The sequence below is a fragment of the Vicugna pacos genome, chromosome 27, assembly GCF_048564905.1.
Source record: "Vicugna pacos chromosome 27, VicPac4, whole genome shotgun sequence".
In the NCBI taxonomy this organism is placed as follows: Eukaryota; Metazoa; Chordata; class Mammalia; order Artiodactyla; family Camelidae; genus Vicugna; species Vicugna pacos.
Window position 1 is genome coordinate 27,409,584 of NC_133013.1, and position 22,853 is coordinate 27,432,436.

General features: G+C 50.1%; 1 protein-coding gene and 1 long non-coding RNA gene across 3 annotated transcripts in view; one reads left to right on the plus strand and one right to left on the minus strand.

Annotated features, from left to right (window-relative positions):
* Nucleotides 1–1,346: 1,346 nt before the first annotated feature.
* The window catches only part of THSD4 (thrombospondin type 1 domain containing 4), a 484,828-nt gene continuing 463,321 nt past the window's right edge, over nt 1,347–22,853 (minus strand). Inside the window, 4 exon segments of the mRNA XM_072951118.1 lie at nt 1,347–7,388; nt 7,813–7,957; nt 12,008–12,187; nt 17,823–17,996. Of these exon segments, the coding sequence (XP_072807219.1) occupies nt 7,246–7,388; nt 7,813–7,957; nt 12,008–12,187; nt 17,823–17,996 (642 nt within the window). The 3' untranslated portion in view covers nt 1,347–7,245.
* Nucleotides 7,970–16,114, plus strand: LOC140689791 (uncharacterized). Of its 2 annotated transcripts, none has more exons than XR_012064902.1 (3): nt 7,970–8,157; nt 14,070–14,240; nt 15,318–16,114. It is a non-coding gene; the product is annotated as an uncharacterized lncRNA (long non-coding RNA). The 2 variants fall into 2 exon arrangements; XR_012064903.1 differs by lacking the exon at nt 7,970–8,157 and adding an exon at nt 12,841–13,573.

Here is a 22,853-nt window from a genome sequence, read left to right on the forward strand (position 1 = left end):
CCTTCCGCCCCCATCCCAGTCCCCATCCTCAGCCTCCAGGCTCTTTCCTGGTGGCCGATTGACTTCATGTCACGAGTGGTTCCCAGAGCTGGAGACCGAGGCTTCCAACATGGGTCTGACCCCTGGAACAGAGCAGGCTTGTTGCGTCCCTCTTGGGGGCGGCTGTGTGACTTCAAGTGCAGCCCACGATCCCCCGTCCTACTGAGCTTGGGGACACTGAACAGCACAGCACTTGCTCATCAGCAGCCAAGCACCCCTTGCGGCCCTTGGCCAGCTGATGTCATTGATGGGAGCTGATGTGGAGGAAGAGGCTGGAACGAACATCCGGTGAGACCAGAATGCGTGCAGCCCCGGGGGAGATGGAGCTGGAAGAGACACAGGCTCGCCTCTGGGGAAGCGGACTGCAGAATCCTAGGGCCACCTGGCGTTAGTGGGAGACAGGACACCCGGGAGCCCCAGTGTGCTCGTCTCTGCACGGGGACAACACGCCAGCTTCCTAGGTCTGCTGTGCAGATTGGGTAGGGCTGTGTGAGAGCGCTCGGCCCACTTTCCCCACGTAGTAGACTTCTGATTTGGGTGTTGAAGAATAAATGGAATTTGGGGGTAATGCAAATGTTCTGGCTGTGGTTTTACCACACCCTGTACTAAGAACTGAATTTTATACTTTATAATGATTAAAACAGTGAATTTTGTTAAGTGAATTCTATCATAATAAAAAAAAAGAAAATGAGAGATTTTCCAGGCAGACAAGGTGGACGGGAGTGGGGGAGGGGCAGGAAGCACCTCCAAGAGCCGTTGAGGAAGCGCGAGCAGCACGGGGTCACCGGCAGGGTCACGGGCGGGGTCACGGGCAGGGTCACGGGCAGGGCCGGCAGGCACTCTGCCACAGACTCGCGTCCAGGATGATGTTCGGTGAGTGTGACGACCCAAACTTCAGTTCACGTTATTCTGCACCAAGATAACCTGAAAGACTCTGTCAAACACTCTGCTGAGCTCAAGCCCAGGGCGCAGGCAGCCGGAGTCTCAGTGAGTCAGCAGGCGGGTCCCAGCCCTCCCTGCCCCGGGGGAGGTTTAAAGAAATACCTGTAAAAGTGCAGTCCTGTAAAAAACATGAAATCCTGTAGAAGTGCACATACCTGAGTGCTTTCTCTCAAGCTCCTCAGCCGAGGCTGAGGCTCAGTGGAAGCCAGCATGTGATGTCCTGCGTTCCCAGCTCTCCAAGTGGCCCGGCCACCCCCAGAGCCAGAGCCCCACAGGCCAACTGACCGCTAAAGGGCTTGGCTGTGTGAAGCAACGTGAGCAGAAACGGAATGAGGCCCGAGAAAGCACCAAAGTGTCCACAAAGCTGAGTTTTTAAAACCAGTTTATTGTATTTTTACAATAATAAAAATAAATTAGTCATACACAAAAATAGTTGTCATTTTTGCTGAAGAGAAAACAGACTTCATTCACTCATATAATGTGCCCTCTGCCCTCCACCTCCTTGAGCAGTAACTGACACCACAGGGGTGACACGGGGCGGGCGGAGAGCACGCCGGAGGTTCCTCGCCCCTGACTGTGCAGGTGACAGGACCACTCAGAGCTCCCAGCCAGCAGTCGCGATCCGGGGACCCTGGAGGCGTGGTCACAGCAGGGACTGCCTCCCATCCCAGGGCACCCTGCCTCCATCCCAGCTCAGCCTCCCAGCAACTTACCGAGGGTGATTCTAGCAAATGAGGCAGGACAAAGAGAAAAGCCCAAAAAAGACTTGCCTGGTTCCTCCTCCAAATGTGTGTGTGGGGGGGTGGTGAGGAGAGGGCAGATTATATGAGCAAATGTGATATTTAAGGTGGAAACGTGGCATCCAGACAGACCTGTTTCAGGTACAACGTCAGGCGTAAAAGCCCCTGAACGCGTCAAAAAGCAGAGTAATTTATATTCAAACTTGAAACCCAAGGAATTTGGCCAGTCAGTATACTGAATCGTAACTACGGACTTAGAACAGGACATCGCGTGCAGCAACTTTCCAGGAACTGGGTTAGTAGGATCCAATGATTTTACACAAGGGTGGATCGAATATGCAAATAAATACCTATTAGGTCCCTTTAAAATTAACATATTCTAAATAATAGAACTATTTTGGGGTAGTGACTCATTTGGCCGGCAGAGTTCAGAATACACATTTCCTATAAACATCTTGTATTTACAAAGAACAAAATAATAAGTTATAACAAAGTATATCCTTCCATCAGACTGAATGGTGGGGATCTGGGGGGGGTCAAGGCAAGTGGAAATTAGGTTTGGGTAACAGAATGGCTTTCCTCTCACTGAGGCAAAGGACTCAATGTCTGGAAGATGCTGAGAAAGCTGGCTGGAGGCTCCCACCCTGTGGGGGTCACTACTCCGCAGCACGATGGCGGTCTCCCACTGATACCCACTGAATAGAAGGAACCAGGAGTGCGGGATGGTTCACAGCGGAGGGGGTGACTTCGCTCCAGCAGAGGTGCGGGAAAGCAAAGAGGGTCCTAGTCTGGCTGAGGCTCTGTCCCCATCAAGGTGTGGGACCCTGGGCAGGGAACTAGCCATCGGGACATCCGGTTACTCACTTATGAAGCAGGACCAGAGGGGGCAGCCCTGGCCAATTTGCTAGTGGTTCTCTGAGGGCCGAGGCCACAGTCAGGTCTGTGAGGGGAGCAATGCTGGGCTCAAGGCGGTAGTCATAGCAACGGGAAGCACACGTGCCGTGCACTGGCCATCCCAGACCAGGCGAGTCACTCAAAGCTGTCCTACTTAGAGTCGCCAAGGCCCAGACTTGGAAAGAACCGTGAGAGTCGTGTTGCCCCACCTGGATGCTGGAACCTGCCCTTCAGCGTCCACAACAAACGGCCATTCGGCCTCTGCTGAGTCCTCCAGGACCACCCACAGAGCCCTCTGCCTTCCGAACGCTCTCACTTGCAGAAAGGCGGTTCTCCCGCAAGAGCTAAAATCTGCCTCCCTGCACGTTCCCCTCCTGGGCCTCGGACGGCGCGCAGGGCGCCACCCCAAGGCGGACACCTGCACGGAGCCCTTTCCGCTGGTCCTCCCACCGCTCACCAGGGTCGGGCATGCTCATCTGAACGTCACCTGTTATCAATATTCTTCCTAAAGTGTCCGACCACTGCCAGCACGGCTCACCAGCGCCTTCTCCCCGTGCAGCCTAAATGTCTTGTGTTCTTGTTGTTGTTTATTGTGGTGTTTTGGGGGTAGTTCCACCCTACTTTCTTGACTCACACTGAGCTTAGTCAGCTGAAACTCTTCCGCCTCCCCCCCCCTGTACCTGTATGTATGTACATTTTTAAATCCAAAGGTGGGACTTTACGTTGCTTCCCGGCGAACTTCTAAGATCCAGGTTTCGTTCCTGTCTCCCATCCCCTTGTGGTTCTAGGACCTGTCACTCAAGCTGTTCTCTCTCCAACTTCCTGGCATCCACCACAGTCACCAGGAAGGTGTCTGATTTCCTATTAAGCCACATTCAGAATGTTCCCTACGCAATGATCAACGCGTGGGCCTCCACCTGCCCGGCCGGTAGGGGTTTCTTCGGGTTTGATTATTCAGCCTGTTTTAAGGGAAGCTGTGTTTCCTTTTACCACTTACATGTATGTCTTCTCTATCAGAAAACTGGTATTGAAACGCGAAGACGGCTATATTAAAGAAGAAGAGAGCCACTGGTTCAGAAAGCTACTAGTAACATCTGGGCTTCTCTCTCTGCCACGCAGCTTGACGGAAAGAAATGAAGCTAGTGTCCCCCGTTTCCATCCCGCGGGAAGGCTGCCCTTTTTAAAGGAAAGAGTGTTGAATGCTAAGCACTTTGAGGGTAAGGAAATGACACAAGCTCTGAGAACCCTGGACCAGAGAAGTAAGGCAAAGGGACAGCAGGGGACAGTTCTGAGCGCCTCTGTCTTGCAGCAACTCCACGGCAGGGACAGACCGCGTGCTTCTGGGTTCCGCACCAGCTTGCCAGCAGGGGTACCAAACACACTGCTAACCAGCTGAACTGACTCCACCCAGTGGCCGGGTTTACAAGCTTTTTTTTCTTTCTTTCTTTTTTTGGGGCCGTATTTCTTAACGTATTTGTTCCGTTTCTAGAGGGAGAAATGTGAGTCAACGGGAGGATGGGAAGAATGAGCTGCACCGAATGGCCTTTGCTTTGGCAGCAAAGGGCCACTGTTTCCTTTTCCTACTAAAAAGCAAACTATTTCTGTTTTAGTGTTTTGTTGATTTTTTTGTGAGAAAAACATAGAACAGCTTTAATTTATCTTATTTAAAAGTTCAGAGCAGGGAATGAGGCAATTCGGGACACAGAAAAAAAAAGCTATATTAAAATGTAAATTTCAATTCTGTATTGTGACCAATTAAGGGAGCCGGCAGAGGACTGAAAAGGAGATGGGGGGTCACGGAGAAGAGGGTGAGAGAATGGGGGCCGAGGAGGGAGGAAGAGGCGCATCTGGAGGGAGGAAGCCATCAGAAGGGCGCTCTCCCCAGACTCCCTCCCCAGGAGCAGCGTCACTGGACACACTCACTGGCCTTATCATGTGTGTTGTGCTGAGAACAGAGGCATTTAGACACTGATGCAAGAAACAAGGAAATTAGTAAAAACTGGATTTCCAAGGCAAGTTGATAAAAGCCCTAATCTAGTCATTTATAACCTTTCCAGAGATAAATGAATTCCAAGACTAGCTCAACTGTTTGCTGGGAAAGAAAAAAGACCCTTATTTTCTATGCTTTTTTCTCCTAAAGACACGGGATTGACCCATTTGCTTCCACCCAGTTCTACACCTGGCAGGATGGCCATTCTCCTGGAGGACCACTGCCCTTTTAAAGAATTGTTAGGTGCCATCTGGGAGCCAGAGGACACTGCTGGGCAGCAAAGAGACGAAGCCATCACTGCCCCAGCCAGCCGTGGGGATCCCAAGTCGGGAGGACCTGGCGTGCCCCCTCCCACGTGACGGAGAATCCCTTCTAGGCTTCGGTATGTGCGGGGCAGCCTGGGCGGCTAGAAGGCCTTCCCTTCATCTGAGCTGAAACCAGCCCTTCTGCTTTTCCACCCATTGGTCTTGCTCTGCCCCCCAGCAGGTGGAGAAAGGCTCCTCCAAGGGATCCTTTGAACGATGGGCTTGTTCAGCAAGATTGGAGGGTGGCTACGCCAAGGAAATGCTCCCCTGGGACAAGACGCAAAAGCAGGTGGTGAGAGGGGGGCAGTGGGATCTGGATGGAAACCACTTACTAGCTTGGCTTCTCTGGTCTGTTTTTGCTTGGTGGGCACGGGAATCTGGGCCTCTGCCCTATGGCTTATTGCACGAGTTACATTAAGAATCAGGAGAGATGGGGGTGTTTTGGGGAAATGGTGGCTGGGGCTCTCCAGGAAGAGAAGGACACCTGCAGAAAAGCCACGTAGAATTGCTGAAAGTCCAAGGGTCGTGGGACCCTAACGGAGTGTGTCAGACTGAGCTGGTGGTACTGCTTCCTGAAGCTAAGTCATCATCAAATTAGCAGAGTTTTGGGTTAAAGGGCTCATGAGAGAAACTCGGTTGCTACGAATTTCAAAGCAAATGCCCAGGATCGTAGTTCTAAGTAAGATAAATTTTCTCTAAGCTTCCAATTTGTTTAGCCTGATATTTTCCTTAGAGGATGTAAGAACACACATACATGTTTTCCCCACCCTCTTCTTCTCCTTCTTGTTAATTGATTTTTCAGAAGCTTATCTTTTGATATGCACTTTCTCCTTCCAGCCCGAGGCCTCTGGCACTACAGAGTGAGTTGAAGTCAATCAGGGAAAACTGCCGCTACAGCCATGGCAGAGTTGTTCACAGCCCCTTCTCCCAGGCTGGCTGCATTAATAGAGATCTCAGTGCTTCAGTCTGGGAGGGGAAATGGGTTATGAGTCATGGAGGCACGGAGGGATGCAAAGTCACAGAGAGAAATCCGCAAATCAAACCAGAAGGACCCAAGGGAGCCTCTTTCTAACATAAATATCTAGGGCTTTTGTTGGGACGGGTTGGTTAGACTTTCTGCTGGGCAATATGCGGTAAATGGCCCAGGAAAGGTGGCTGAGGACAGGGCCAGAGCCCAGGGCACAGAGCTGTGCGCTCTGGAAGTCTGCTCCGGGAGATGAACGGTCACAAGGGCCCTGACGGGGGATTCCATGGGCAGCACATATCGCTGGGGAGAGGAATCAGAATTTCAGGCAATCACCCTGTTACCCTTATGGCTTTCTTATCTCATGGCATAGTTCCATTAAGGATGGGGTTTAAGAAGACATGCAGAGTCCTGTAACCAGGGCTGTGACTTTGCAGGGGAAGGGATAAAAAGAAACAGACTCCTGGAACAACGGAGCACAAGGGACAAAGACTTGACCTTTGGCCAGAGGAGAGAACTCAAAGGTCTCGGCTTTGTTTGCTGATGGGGAAACTTCTCAGCTTCTTGGTCTGAAATGAAGCTACTTCCTGCAGACCTAAGACTTCTGGGCAGGCCTGGGGGTGAGGGTTTTGTGGCCAGACGACTGGGGTCGGGACTCAGCTCTGCTGGTGACCAGGTCAGTTACCACCTGATACGGCAGGTCAGCTACCTAAGCTCAGTCTCAGTTTCCTTGTTAGTAAAATGAGGACAATCGTTCACTCCCTGCCTCCCCTTCTGGGGGGCTGCGAGCCGCTAACGAGCTAATACCTCTGAATACACCTCGAAACAATAAAGCGCTATACTGGCATGAGATATCTGTGTCGTAGGCAGAAGGGCCTGCTGTCTGTGAGAACGAAAACAGGCACAGCCGGGCGAGGTAACGGGGGTGCGGGCGCATCAGCAAGGCTCTGCGGCAGCGAGGCTCTGCGGGGGGGGGGGGGGGGTGCCGTCTCCTCTGACTCTCCAAGGGGCGCCGGGGCTGGAAAGGCCGGGCGCAGCCGGGATGAGGCAGCGCACAGGCTGGGCCCGGCTGCCGACTCACTCGGGACGGGGGTTGCCCGCGCTACACGCACCCCCCCAGCCCCCACCCACGCGTGGTTTGCAGACAGCGCAGGTGCCGGGGTCCTGGAGGCGGGGCCATCAGCTTACTGCGATGCTCAAAGGATACCGGTGGCCTTGCTCCCGGGTACCGAGTGCACACGTTACGAAGGCGGGGCGGTGACTTAGGCGGCCGGCAGCGCCACGGGCCAGGGCGCCCCCTGGCGGGGCGGCGGGCAGCCGGCACCCCTGCTCGCAGGCTCCGGGACCCGCCCGCCGATGCGACGCGGGGGGTTATCTGCTCCCCAGGAAGCCCGCGCGCCTGCTGGCCACGCGCGTGCAGGAGGCGCAGCAGGCGGCCGTGTAGTAGTTGTAGACGCAGAGCCTCGCCTGGACCACCACGTTGCAGTTGTAGTACCGGTCCCTGCAGTTCTCATCTGCGGCGGGGGGGACAGGGAGGCGGCCTGAGCGCCAGGGCGGCCGCGGAGGTGGCCGCTGCTTACTGCCGACGGCAGGCGTGAGGTGCGACGACAGCCTCTACGCTTGCTTTAAACGTGAAGCTGAGACCTCTCTACTCTGACCTTAGGGATGATGGATCCAGTTCTCTGAGTTCACTGCCATCTTATTCAACTGCCATTTGGGCTTATCTGTTGGCGGGTGACTTGGATCCTATCAACAGCCCCCGTAAAGTATGAAATTTACACCAAAAGGGCGCTGACCCACCCCCCTCGGCCCCCGAACTCCGTGACTCTGCACAAGGTCACGGAGAGGCCTAGACGGCTTTGGCCGTGTCACACCAGGGGCCCTGACGGAGCTTAAGAAAGACGAGTCTTTTACGCCAGGAGAGGAGTCTCTACTTACCAACTTCAGGGACACAGTCCTGAGGGTTACAAGTTTCTCTCTCTCCCGGCTTCAGCTGAGGGTCGCAGAGGCTGCTTAGGGTCATGTCGTCCGACAGGCAGCGCACCTCGCGGACGCGGAAGCCGCCCTGGCAGCTCTTGGAGCACTGCACGGGGGGGGGGGGGGGGGGGGGCGGTCAGCTTCCTCGCAGCCCGCTGGCGCAGCGCGCCGGAGAAGGCGGATAACGGAAAGTTGCGGACATCTCCAAAAGGAGACGGAGTATTAAACCGAACTCCCCCCGCCCATCAACCAGCTTCCACACCACCAGCTCCAGGCCAGTCACGCTCCCACCTACACCCCACCCAGGTCCGTGCCTCACGTTATTTTGAAGCAAATCTAAACATCATATCACTTCTTCCATAATGTTTCAGTTTATAGCTCTAAAAGACAAGGACTCATAAAAATACCACAATACCAGTATTACACCTAGAAATTAACAATAGTTCTGTATCAGGGGTAGAGTGCTGCTAAGCATATGCAAAGTCCTGGGTTCAATCCCCAGTACCTCCATTAAAATAAGTCAATAAGTAAATAAATAAACCTAATTACCGCCCCCCCCCAGCCCAAAAATAAATAAATAAATAAAACAAAAACCCAAAACACCAAAACAATAGCTACATATCTTCAAATGTATATTCGGTGCTCCTGTTTCCAATTTTTTACATGTTGATTTTTAAACACAGTTTTCTGTTTCTTGAATCAGGACCCACATCAGGTCTGCACATTGCACTTGGTGGATATGCCCTCTATGACTCTCTTAATCCACAGGTTCTCCTCCCCTGTGTTTCTCCCCTTGCACCTCACTTGTTGGAGGAGCTGAGTCGTTGGTCCTGTGGAGTTATCCACAGTCTGGATTTTGCTGACCGCATCCCCACGGAACAGGTTAACTCATTCCTCTGTCTTCTATATTTCCTGTAAACTGGAAGCTGGATCCAGAAGAGGCCCTGACAGGTGCAGGGTTGGTCTTCTGGTGCTGAGACTACTTCACAGGATGAGTGTGGTGGTCTCTCTTTGGGGGCAGCTGGCAGCCCATGAAGGGCAGTAGCTCATCGGGGCTGAAACGACCCATGGGGATCTGCTGTGTGTGATGAAACTTCGGTCTTGCTTGCAGTGGGAGATGCATGACTGGTTAGTTCATTTGGCTTTGAAAAATGGTGGTAACACCCCGTCACCTCTTCTTTTATAAGCCAGAAATCTAAAGCCCCCCCCCCCCCCGCCACTCCTTACATACGCGTAGTCTCTGCTTACCCAGGGGCACAGCTTGTTTAGGGAAGAAGGGTAAATGCTTGATCATTTTCTTTATCAGGTTTCAGAAGTGAGTAGGCTGCCTGAATATCCACCAATGGTGGGTCCTCTAATTAGTTTTTTTTATCATATAAGCTTCTAATAAATGGATGGATTAAACATACACAGTGTATTTCGTTCAATCTACGGGAGTTACTATTTTTTCTGAGGCACATTGATGCCCCGTCAGTGGATAGCAGGAGCCCCTAAAAGCTGATTCTTGAGTCCTCTGGACGTGAACTCAGTTGCCTTTGAGAACTTCCTTGCTTCCCGGTAGGAAAAGACATCCCAGTCTGATCTCTACCTGTGCAGCCCCGGACCTGGAACCAGCCACTCTCTAAGAAGGACGGCTCCTCTTAGTGCAGAGGGGTATTGTGAAACTGCATTCTGGCTGATGGGCGTGCCCTTTGCTGCTGGCTTGCTCACTGTTTCTAGGCTCTTTCAATGGGTAAGACAGGAACAAAATTTCTTTAAGATAAATTAATTTGTAATTTCATACTGTTATTTCTAATTCATCATAACAACAGGATTTTCACTTAAATCTCTTCTATTTTTTGTCTGTATCTTCTTTCTCCTAAGTTGAGACTCCTATTTCTCAGGGATGTTGGGGATAACAGAGCCATACCATCATATTACCATATATGCACCACCACACTTCCAGTTCCATAAAGCAGATTATTCATTTACCTGATCACACATTGTATACCCAACCACCTCAGAACACAGTATGGCAGCTGTCACTCAAAAATGTGATTATTGCAAACAATGTAAACGTTGTTCTGCGGCTCTTTCTGGGTTTAGTGATGGACAGTCAAATTACTGTGGTTTAGAGCCACCTGCAAGTGTGCTGATGCCACCAGCTGGGTACACATTTAGGTTAATTTGCTTCATTGCATTTTCCATTTTTAGGGATTCTTTTTAAAAAAATTTGCCTTATAATTATATAAAATATTTACTTAGTTGCAAACTCAAATTTATAAAACAAGATAAATTAAAAAATGTCCAGCTTTTGTCACCATCTTTGCTACCATAGTAAATACTTATTTCACATTTGTTTCAGCTTACTTATTTATTTTCAACTTACATGCAGAAAAATTCACTTTTTGTGGTGCTCAGTTCTGTGAGCTTTGACAAATTCAGAGAGTCACGTGTGTCCCACTGCCAATGAGGCAAAAGTTTCATCACACACAACAAAACCCCTTGTGTTATCTCTTTGCAGTGAGATTCGCACAGCCCGCTTCCTCTGGCAATCACTGGTCTGGCCTCTGCCCCTACAGTGCTGCCTTTTATAGAATATTATGTAAATGGAATCATACAATATGTAGCTTTTGGGGTCTTTCGTTTAGCAAAATGCATTTGAGGCTCCTCCATGTCATGGGAAGTATCAGTTCACTTGTTTCTGTTCCCGAGTGGTACCCGTTGCTTGGATGCATGCACCAGTTTCTTTATCCATTGACCAGGTGAGGGACATCTGGGTGGCTTCCTGGCAGGTGTGTTGGAGTTTGTCTCCTTTGATGTGGCCTGGTGAGCCTGGCCTTTTCTAGACTCTCCAAACCAAAGGGCAAAAGAAAATGGTGCTCTGTGCCTGTGTTCTCAAGGGCCTTGGCCAACATCAAAATAATTCAATGGTATTTCTCAGAAGTCGGCAGAGCACCTTTGAAACTCAGCACCTCCCTTGTTGCCATTTGCCTCCGAGGTGTGGGTCACCACGTGCCCAAATGGCCATTGTCACCAGAGCAGACATACATAGTTTGGAAACGGAATTCTCAGCTTGTATTCATGTATTTTATAAGCAAATCCCTTCGATCACCTTTGAACGATATTGATAAAGGCTCTGGTTTTGCTCTGGGCTCACCTACAGCCACTGCTTGAAGACCTCTCGTGATAAAAAGTAGAAAGAACCCCCGTCCCCCTGTGTCCAAGCTGTGCTAACTGGTCACCAGGAACATGGCTTGAGGAGGTTTTCTGTTTTAGGAAGTTTCTTAAAAATAAACTCTTCCACTTGAAAAAAAAAAGATGTATCACTATTTCCATCCTTTGCCATTTCCTGCCTTAGTCACCTGTGTCTGTACTAACTCTGTCTTTGTCTCTGTCTCTCTTCATTTACACACTCCCCTCCTTCCTTAGAAAAAGGATTTGAGAAGGTTTATGAAATACTTAGACAACCACAAGATATAAAAAAAATTAGGAAGCTGGGGTAAGAAGAAGATAAAAGTAGGAAGAAGAGAGAAGCCGGGGAACATTAGCACCTTTAAGCCACTTTGTAAGTTCTGCTAAGTTCTCTCTTAGAGTTGGACCACCGTTTTGGCTCTGAGTTCCCTGGCAGCCAATTCAAAGAGAAAAATGGGATCAGTCCCATAATCCATATTGTCTGTAGCAATTTTAAAAACTGTACACACACACACACACACACACACACACACACACACACACAGGTGCGGAGGCCTGACAAATTCCTCCAGTGCGTTTTATCACGAGGTCACTTCATGCATGCTGTATTCTCAACAGCATCCTTGAACCCCTTCGGCCATCAGTCCTCCACAGGAGTCTTACAGCTGGAGCCAGCTCACCCAAGGAGCAAATTCCTTGGCCAGGCTGGACCCGGGACTGGTCTTTGCAAACAAGATCCCAGCTGATTTTTATGCACACAAAAGCCTGCGAGTCACTGTTTTATGGCCTCTACCATTTAAAAATCAGGACCGTCCCAGCCTCACGCTCCCCCAGACCAAGCAGGCTGAGTCCAGGGCGCCCCGACTAGGGAATCTGGTTGAGGGCTGAGCCCAGCGCCTGGTGCCCAGCAGAGGGCCCTGGGTGCCTGTGGCAGGAAAGCTGATGTACGGATGCAGCCCCTACCCGGAGCTCCATGACTCACCACGCTCCATTCTGTGCTGAACCACTTGGCCCCGCAAGGCTTGAGGTGGCAGGATTGCTGGCTGGGGGGTTTCTCCAGGAAGGAACATTCACGGGGGTCCAGCACTTCAAAGGTGTCTGCGTTCTTCCTAACACAGATCACCTCCCTCTGCTGGGTGCCGTTGCCACACTCGATGGAACACTGGAGAAAGTAGCAGAGGGAGACGGGTGTCACATGCGGGAAAGGGGACCAGGGCTCCTGTCCGCTGAGGGACGTTCCCCGGAGCTTTCCACCGTCGAGTCAGCGAGGAAGAGCCCCAGGGCGCCGGGAAGCGTATCTGGAGGAGAAGCCACATGCAGGTTCCAGTTTTCCCGACAGTTCTGTGTCTGGAAGCAGAGTGGGTGCCCTGAGTTTCCGCAGCCTGAGATGCTGGACGCTGAGAACCTGGTGCCCTGGTGCCCCCCAGCCTTTCCCACAGGAACACGCCAGCCAGTCGATCTGGTGGTTTTGTCGGGTAGACTCTGACACCTCTCACTGTGAGTCAGTGAACTGACTTGCTGGTTTATCTGCTGGGTTTTTAGGAGGCAGACACTGGGAACGAACTGGTTTCCCAGAGTCTGCGTGCCTGTGGGTGAAGGGCTAAATGAAAATCCTGTGGGACACACGAAGCTCGGAAGAAGACCACAGAATTGAGACACCGTCAGCCCTCCTGCGGTCAGCCCTCCGCCCCCTGCTGGAAGGCAGGAAGCCTCTGACTGTCCGACCGCCTGACTTCCTAACCTGGAGCCAAGCTTGTTGGGGTCGTGGCCACGAAGAGGCCGGTCAGACATTTCCACGTCTCGGTGCATTTTGTTAGGTTACAGAAATACGGTGCATGTAACTGCTCATAAATTACTCCGTTTCATATCTATTACTTTGTAAAAAAATGTTTCTTGTTCACATTTGGTTTACTCTTAATACTTTTTGATTAAAAATTTTTACAAGCTGTGATCTATATAATTTTAAAGACTTTAAAGAATCTACTCCCTTTATGAAAAGCCTGTTAAAAACGTCTACAGCTGCAACTCTTAATATTAGCCTCGCTTCCATAGCAGGTACATGTGAAACAAAGATGGGGGGAAGCCCACGTCACTGCCAGGGGAAAGAAACAAGCCAGACCCTGGGTCAGCCGCACAGGGCGCAAGCAGCGCCTCCATTAGCCATTCCACTTCGGGCCTTTTTTCTCCGCCGTCTTCACAGACATCGGGAAAACAACAAGGCTCCTCAGTTTATTTTTCCCACTTTCTTCCATGTCATTAATTAATTAATTAATTAATTAATTATGCTGGAGGTTGGCCCAATCCCAGCATCACAGGCAGATTGTGTTGCAGCCACATGGTTTGTGGGGCGTGTGTTACGTGGGGTTTCCCTGCACGTGATCCTTCTCATCTGCATGTAACAGTGCACATCACAACGTTAGTTTACTATTGGTTTGAAGTATATTTGTGTTCATATTTCTCTCAAGTGCTGCAGACAGTGAAAGAAATGGAGGCAGGAGGGGAGCAACAGGCTGCCAGGCAAAGGTCTGGCTTCTCTTGCAGGAGCAAGGTGCGTGCAAAGGGTCTGGGGGTGGTGGGGTGCTGGCGGTGGCAGGAGAACCTTGGACTGAAGTCAGGAGACAGGGAAACTAGTCTAGACTTCATTTCTTCTGGGCATGATGAAAGTGTTCTGGAATCAGATCGTGGTGACAACTGCGCAACTCTGTAAATATACTAAGATCACTAAATTACATACTTTAAGAGGGTAAATTTTATGATGTTGAATTATATTTTGATTAAGAAAACTTTGGAGGGGAAAAAAGGCATTTTAAAATTTAAATTAGTATTAGTATTTTCTATAAAATTAATTAACATTAATATGGAGCTAAATCCAGATGGTCTCAGCATTGTTGTGCATGTACTGCAGACTGAGGCAGGAGGTAAACAGAAGAACTTGAGGCTTCTGTTTTCTTTTAGGGGAGGACGTGGTTGCTGATGCCTCGACGCTGATAGAAATATCCAAGTTTAAACCATATGCCGAATCCTTTTTCTTCTGTTATCACTAGATGAATAAAAATAGGAATGATAACTCCCAAAATGTTAGAGGGGGAAACGGAATTAAGGAAACCCGACCAACACAAACGTGTAGAAGGAAAGAGGGAAGAACCCAGCAGAGCACGGCAACAGAAAACCAAACAGAAGACGCAAGATAAGATGGCGGGAGAAAGTCCCTGCAGGTAGGTGGTTACAATAAATGTGAACGGTTAAAATGTAGCTCTTGAAAAATAGAAACATGTGGACCGCGTAAAAATCAAGACTAAAATAGTCCACATTCAAAAGACTTAACATACAAAATGCATAAGAAGCTGACAGCGGTCTCGCAGGTGAAAATCAACAATAAGAAACAAGGTAACGCAAACACCAGATGAAACGTTAGCTTGTGGAGGAAAGCGCAGAAGGCCGCGCGGGGTCTGACAGGGACGAGCGCTTCCCCTGAGACGTGTCAGCAGCCAGGCCTGTTCCGACACCTAGAGAATCCCTGCGGTCGGACTTTGGTGGCGCACTGCTCCGAGAGCGATGAGAGTGGCGCTGTCTGCTCAGACGCCACTGGGGATAAACGTGATGCAGACGCCAGGGCGGGCGAGAGGGCTGCTCCCGACGGTTAAAGGCTGTGAAAGGCCCCAGGAACTAAGGAGACCGAAGGGAGAAGCAAACCCAGAACCTGCAGGGAAGAAGGGAAGCTCCTGGGCGTGAGTAACAGACCTGGAGGAAACCCTCACCAGCGAGAGCCGGCTGCTCTGCCTCCAGAGGAGAGAAGGCCTCCCCAAGCCTGCTGGGTCTCCGTCTCTCCCGCCGGCTTCTCCGCACCCGCAGCACGGCCCCTGCGAGGCCCCTGCGAGGCCCCTGCGAGGCCCCGTGCTCACGGCTTCCCGGGGGTCTCTTCCCCGAGTCCACATTCGAAGTCCCAGCGAAGGACTCCGTTTGGCTCGGCTTGGGCCACACGTCCACCCTGGGCTGGTCACTGTGACCGGGCTGGTGGGGTGTTCCAGAGGCCCATTCTCATGCAAACCACGCGGCTGGAAGGAATATTTCTTTTTCTACTCTTCAGTCAGTTCATGTTTAAGACTTGCTTTCAATAAATAAGCGTGCTGCATTTCATTTTCTTTGGGGATAATATCGCACTCCGAGGGCAGGGAGGTGCCGGCAGGCTCTGACCTTCTTATAAAGTCAGAACTAAAACCTTGCCCGCTGTCAACCACGTCCCAACCCTTTGGATGGCAGGGTAATACATTCTATGTTTCTAATCTTAGCAGAAATGAATGCTGCCTTCACCAGGACTCGCACGCTTCTCAGTTCTCCGAGGAGGTCTGCAGTCGACAGGAGACCCACAGGCAAAAAGCCCCGAGCCCTGCTCCCGCTCCGCGTCCGACCCTGGGGGACGTGCGGGTGAAACGCACTGCTTCTCCTGCCTGCGCGGGCGCTGTTCTGACCCGACATTACAGGTTCCCAGGGCTCTTCCCGGGGCCTCGGTCTCCAGGGCTACTCGGTGCGATCAGTGCCCCATACACACTCCACTTCTGAGTCACCCCTGGGGTCTAGATCCTCGGTGCTTTGCTGCCAACAAGGAGATAGAAACACTGGCAGAAGAAAACAACAAGCATGGAGGAAAGGACAGTGATACTTAGTAAGTGCTCCCCGCATCCCAGGCAGTGGGGACCCTTTATCCGTGCCGCGCCTCATGAAAACCCAGTGACAACCCTAGGAGGCTGGCATTTGCCCTCATGTTTGGGTGAGGAAACAGGCTCAGAGGGGTTAGACTACCTGCCCCACATCAGAGAACCAAGGGAAGCAGAGCTGGGGTCAGTCACCGCGTCTGTCTCGCTCTGATACCCACTCAGGCAGCACTGGACGGACTTGAATTCTCTCTCTCTCTTTTTTTTCCCCATGAATTTTCTATATTTTGCAGCTTGTATTATAAAAACATTAAAGGAAATGTGAGAAGAAAACATTTCCCTATGTTGTTTATATAAAAAACTATACTCTGAAGTGGCTGAGACAGGGTTCATGTATTTTCATGTTTTGTTTTTCACCTGCCATTATACCACACATAATTTCCACGTCTCCTTAATTGTCATTGTTGTCGCTACGTAACATTTGAACGAGCTGTGATAGACCATAATAACCCCAACCGCCCTGCTTCAGGAACACCTCTGTTGAAAAAGTCTCTTTTTCTCCTTAAAATGAAGTCCCAAGAGTGGGGTGAGTGGGTTCAGGCGAACGAGCATTTTTACGGTTCTTGACTTTTATTGCCAAGTTGCTTTCCAAAGGGGTTGTATCAATTTACAAGGACAAGGCGTCCATTTTTTTTTCAGGGTCTGCTTTTAAAGCTACTTAAAAGAAATAAAATTCTATATGGAGCCAGAGGTCCAGATAATGTGTAAATCATGATTATCAGCCAAAAAGTCTTTGGAGAACCAGCCAGCCCTGGGAGCCAAATGCTAAATTGCCCGAGAACTCAAAGTACTGACGGTAATCATAACAGGGCAAAGAGGGAACGCTCTCTGGGGGCTCATGTTCAATTCTGGAACACTAAGGAAAAAATTAATTGACCAATTAAGTTACTTCATTCATTGCTTTACTGAAGTGTTCAGTATTATCGGTTCTTTACACAGAACAACCTTCACTTTGTCTATCTCTGCTCCTTTCCCCCAGCTTTACTGACACAAAACTGACAAATCAAACTGTAATACAGTTAACGTACACACACGACGACATGATTTACGTCGCAGGGAAAGGCTCCTTACAGTCAAGTTAACACATCCATCCCCTCACATGCTTACCTGTTTTGTGTGTATATGGGAGAGCACTTGGGTTTCACTCTGTTAGTGTCAACTGTACAGTACAGCATTACCTGCTAAACTACAGTCACCACGTTGCACATCAGAGCCCCGGAACTCACCCGTCTCATAACTGCTTTGGACCCTTTTACAAGCCTCTTCCCCGTTCCCCCACCCCCGGCCCCTGGCAACCACCATTCTACTCTGCTTCTCTGAGTCTGACGTTATTTCAGATTTCACATGTGAGCATTTGCCCTGCAGTACGTGTCCTTCTGTGTCTGGCTTATTTCACTTGGCATAATGCCCTCCAGGCCCATCCATGTTGTTACAAATGGCAGGACGTCCTTTTTTAAGGCTGAATAATAGTCCACTGTGAACAAAGGGCACAGTTCGTCTGTTCATCTGTGGACACACAGCTCATTTCCGTACCCTGGCTACCGTGAATAATGCTGCTGTGAACAGCGGGGTGCAGCTGTCTCTCCCAGGTAATCATCTTAGCTCCAGAAGTGGAATTGCTGGGTCACATCCATTTCTGCCTTTGACGCTCAAATACAGACACAATTGGCTTTACTAAGAACAAAAATAATAGCAGTAGAAGTTACGATTTATTGTGCGTTTACTGTGTGCCAGGCACTGTGACACATGCTTTGTACACAGGACTTTGTTTCTTCTAGAAGTCGCCTCATACGTGCTGTCATGACCAGCACTTTATAGACAAGAAAGCCACGTGGGCCTAAGCTCCCTGCGGGGAGAGAGATTTGTTTTGCTCACTGATGTTTCCCACGGGCCTGGAAGAGGACAGAGTGGGTGCTCAGTAAGTACCGCTGACCGAACGAGGCTCCAAGAGCGTCAGAAGCGGCTTCTCCAGGGCCACGGGTGACGGACCCCGCGTCCCCGGTAACACAGCGCCCCGCTTCCTGGCCCCTCTGCCCTGCTGCCTCTCGCCAGGGGCAGACAGACACCCGCGTTCCGGCCACTCACCTGGCTCCAGCTCCCGGCAAACCACTCCACCTTGCCCGTGCAAGGCCCGTTGTCGCAGGGGGCGGCCTCCGCCGGCCGGTTGTTCCCGCAGCCCTCCAGCGGCAGGCTGCTGACGTGGTTGGTCATGCACACCACCGCGCGCGTCCGCACTCCAGCCCCGCACTCCGCCGAGCACTGCGGGACAGGACAGGGCGCCTCAGAGGGGGGACCCCGCGGGGCCCGGGGCCACTCCCAAAAGATGCAGAGGAGGACCAAACACTCCGGTTTCCTTATCAAAGCTTCTGTTTTCTTTTTTGTGCGTTGCTGTCTAGTCTTATAAAACCACAGCCCAGGATGAGTAATTACACATTTACATGACGGCTGCGAAGCTGGGTCTGACTCCTCAGGGGGGAAGTCTCTCTGGAGCAAATAGCTTAAAAGGGATTAGAGCATGTCACCCCTAAGCATGCTGCTTTGGCATATTGATGATTATTATTATTTTAATGGAGGTACTGGGGATTGGACTCAGGACCTCACGCAAGCTAAACGCACACTCTGCCCCTGAACTATGCTCTCCCTTCCCCAGCAGTTGATTATTTTGAGCTGAAGGCAGTTGAGAAACAGCAGATGCAGGGAGGGTTCTCTGCCCTCCCCTTTGCTGCCTAAAAGCAGGGTGTAAATTTCCTGTGGGAAATTTCCACTTTGTAACAGGAAGAGGAGAACATTCTTATTACTTGATGATGGGGGGTTGATGCCAAGGTAAGTCTGCACAAACAGACCTTACTGAAATAACCCTCATCTTCCATCAGTTTCTCATCCACTACTCTACAATTTACTGCCCCTGGAAGCTAAAGCCCCTTTCCTTTGCCTAGTCATTTATAATTTATTGTTTATTGTAAAAATGGTACATAAGTCCTCAAGTCTAAACACTTCTTGGAGATTTTCACTTCTTTTCTATGAAGCCCCCTGTGCCATGTTAAAAAAAAAACCAAATAAAATTTACATGCTTTTCTCCTATTAACATGGCTTTTGTCAGCTTAATTCGCAGGCTTCCAGCACAGAACATACGAGGGTAGAGGAAAAGTTTTTTCTCCCCTACAGGCTCCGAAAGACTTTTCACGACTTACACTCTATCTGCATTATTAGAAATCTGAGACAATGAATCAGTCCCTTAGGTTAAAAAATATCCTTTGTTACAGTAACTGGAATATTCTAGGCTGAAAGTTGTGTTTTGGCTTCAGACATGTATTACGTGGTCTTTTTCCTAATATTAAACACTCAAGATATTTAAATTCCCCTGCAGAACACAAGGTAAGTCAAATCTATGTTATCATTTTTTCAAATCCTAAGAATATTTCTTTCCACGTAATGTCCCATGGACTTTCTGACTCAGTTTTCTGCTTTCCAAATCAAGTCATGTGCATGCATCTGGGAACGTTTCCCACATCCCCATGTGCTTAACTGAGAGGAAGAATGTTAAGGACCAAGCCAGTGCCCACCGACAGGACACGGCAAGGATGAGCCCGGCAGAGGAACATCACTTTATCATGCCAACTGCAGCAAAAAGCGAAACAAATGTAAACTGAAGGGAGCTGCCTGCACTGGACTTGGCCCAGGGAGCGTCTCCGCCGGACTGAGGGGAACGGGGGTCCCTACCAGGCAGCAGAGAACCTTCAAAGTGAGGCAGCGACACACACTGTCTCTGAAGGATCTGCCTAAGGGAAGGACCAAACTCACTGTGGGAGCCCGAAAAGGACCAGACTCCCTACTGAACTCCTGGGCTGACGGAACACAGAAACGCCTGCAATTCTAGGCAGCTCTCGGGTGAGGACTGTCCTCTCACTCCAGCATCAGTTAAACGCTAAACTCAGCCCAGCTGCCCCTCAGGGACCATCCGCTCTAACGATTATTCCCGAACTTCAGTTTTACGCATCATCTGTGACGTAAATAACTCAGTATCTTTACTTATTTTTTCCTTTGGAAAAAAACATCCTTAGAAGAAATTGGCTGTTAAAAAATTGAGGCTGGAGGGCTAAGATTTCTTTTTTTTTTCTGTTATGATTAAAAACTGCACGTGTGTTTAAACTTGTCATGATTTGCAGAACAAAAAGGTACACAATGCCCCAGGCCTGACGAGGCCCAGCCTCAACTGAAGGCGGCTGCGAGGAGCTTCCTCAAAGGAGCCAACAAGTCGGGAGACCCCTGGGCCCTAGAAGTTTGAGAAGATTCAGGTTGTTTCCAATGTCAACTCAGTCAGGTGGAGATTAACTTGAGCAACAGGACACGCTCTGAACCTTTAAGTGTTTGTACACTTAAATCTCGTCTTCTTTCATCTCTCCCTCGTGAGCTCATGAAATGGAGGCTGAGTCTCATTCCTGCCTCGCATGTTGGAGATGCTCAGGACACGTTTACTCCTGGGGTGGACGGCCGCATAGTGCAGGCTAAAGCTTAACGGGGTCATTTTTATACAAAGCCCCCTCGCAAATGTGGACGGCTGCCATCAGCTGGTCATTCCTGGGGGGCTGAACCGTTCGAGAGGCTAACTGGTAGCTCGAAGGCCCATCTCACTGCGCCCTCTGCTACGTCGTGGTTTCAGGGGTGTGCGTCTTTCATGCTCGCTCTGCTATGTTACAGATGAGGAAACTGAGGGTCAGAGAGTCAGCAGCTTGCTCAAGTTCTAACCTGATGTTTAAGTCCTTGGGGAAATGGTCCCAAAGCCCCCGTGCCTCCCTCAAACCCAGCCACACCTTCTCCCAGCTCAGCTACTCTAAAACTAGCGTGAACGTTCTAGAGGAATAACCTACCCTGGGGGTAAAGCAAAATTACTTACCACGTAGCGCCAAACTTACATGGCTTAAAATATCTTTTCCAAAAAAGAGTAATAAAATATTCTCTAAACAGAGGAATAAAGTGCTCATTCTTTCCTCTATTTAGAATTTTCAGAAAAGGGTCCAATCCAGCAAGTACTTATGTGAAAATACAAAGGAAATTGACATTAAAGTGAAATTTATAAGCCTTTACTGGAGGGGAAATAAAGAACAGGGGGTTGGCTCAGTCTTAGTAGTCGTACTGAAGTGTTTTATTCTGATTAAGATCTGGTCGTGCATGAAAGGTTTTCGATAGCCTTAAAATGTTTACAATAAATATGTAAGTGAAAAAAGTGGGTTACCAAAGGATACGTATATTATGATTTATATCCTTAAAATAAATATGAGTATAAAAAAGCTATAAACGCCAAGTATGTACAAATAGAAAAGAGCTTGGCAGCATACCTTAAATACTTTAAATTGTTATCTTCTAGTGAAGAGATGACAGGTCTGCTTTTCTGATTATTAAATATTTTTTATGATAGCATATGTTACGTTACAACCAAAGAAAGAATATTATTTTAAAAGGAATCTTTCCAATATGAAAATGAAAGCCGGCATCATTCTTTTCATTCACTGGCTTACACACTAAATCCATCAAGTTTACCGTGAGCACGAGTGAGTTTTGGGATGACCAGGCATCCAGAAACACGAAAGAATTAGTCGAAGAAACGGGGGATGTTTAGCCTGGGTAAGAAGTGGAAGGCGTCCCTCGGTGTCTGCAGGGCGGCCATGCGAGGAGAGCGCGCTCAGATTTCCTACAGGGCCCGAGAAGGGGTCGGCAAGAGACACTTCGGTTCAGTGTGAACGGAAACCTCCTGACAGCACAGGCTGCGCTAGAAACAATGTGTCTCGACACCCCGTGCCCCTCTGACAGAGCAACCAGACCTGTGCCTGGGCGCCGCAGGGCTCCCTCGTGCTGGCTAAGCCGGGTGATTCTGAATCGCACCCCAGCACTGCTTCCACAAGGCCAGGAGCTAATGTACACGGTCGGGAGCTTGGAGAGGAGGGGTACCAAACAAAACCGGGGTGAACGCTGCCCCACTCAGCTTTAGGGTCAGAAGTCTGAGTCAGCAGACACCTTTAGACTGGCACCTGCTTTCTGTGAGTTTCCCTTTGGCCAGTGCCGGCCTGATGGCTAATCTGCTGGCCGTTGCAGTCCACCCCTGAGACAGGAGGCACTGTGAGCTGCTCCTCCTAGAGGTCGGTCTTTGCATTAGGAAGTCTCTATCTGAGGACCGTCTTGGGGTTAAGGGACAGGGGCTGTAAGCCACAAGAGGTCGGGAACCCACAAGAAGCCAGATTACTGGGTGAGAATCTCCAGGATGGTTCTGAATGTGGCGTGAGGGCTGCCACACAGGTCTGCTCCTCCTTTATTTCTCAGTGGCATTGCCCACTGCTGTGGGTCACTACTGTCTGATGAGAGGGATAGGACCATGGGGGCTTCTTATGACACGAAAGGAGTGGAAACCCATGTGCATACTTGCAGGGTGGATGCTCAGAACACTCAGTAGTGGGTCCCTGGTGGGCTCTGACTGCTTAGAATGGATGCTGGCCAATCGGAATCAACTGGCGTGGCGGTGTGGGTGCGAGTCCGCTGGCAGGTGACCGTTTACTCCTCTGAGCTTGAGATCTCGCACTGTTGGCCCAGCGATGCCCGGGGGACAGGACCCACGAGCTCAGCAGTGTTTCCTAAGGCTCTGTGCATTTGGCTGGTCCTCTACCCTTGCTCCAGGGCAGCCGCAGGTCCCCGGGAGCCCACCTCCCAGTGCTGTCTCAGATCCTGCCCTGTAACAAGGTTTCCAGGTGACTTGTAGGCACATTACAGTTTGGAAGCACTGTGCAGGATTCTGATAAGGGGAACTTTGCAGACCTGGTCTGAGAGGGAGGCACTAAGGACAGACTGGCAGAGGCAGTCACTCATGCCTGTATCCCAGTTAAACTTCCAAGGTCCTCTGGAGAATCCAGAGACCCAGAAACGGTTCATGAATGAGTGGTTCAGCCGCCCTGGTCAGAACACCCCCACTGCCAGCCAATCAGCAGCTTCCCCCAAAAACGGCAGGCCCAGCTCATCACCCCTCGCGCCCTCCCTCTCCCCAGGGGATGTTCTGTAACTGCGCTCAGTATTTCCCCCGAGTTTTCACTATGGTAAAATGCGCGTAAGATGGAAGGTACCAGTTTAATC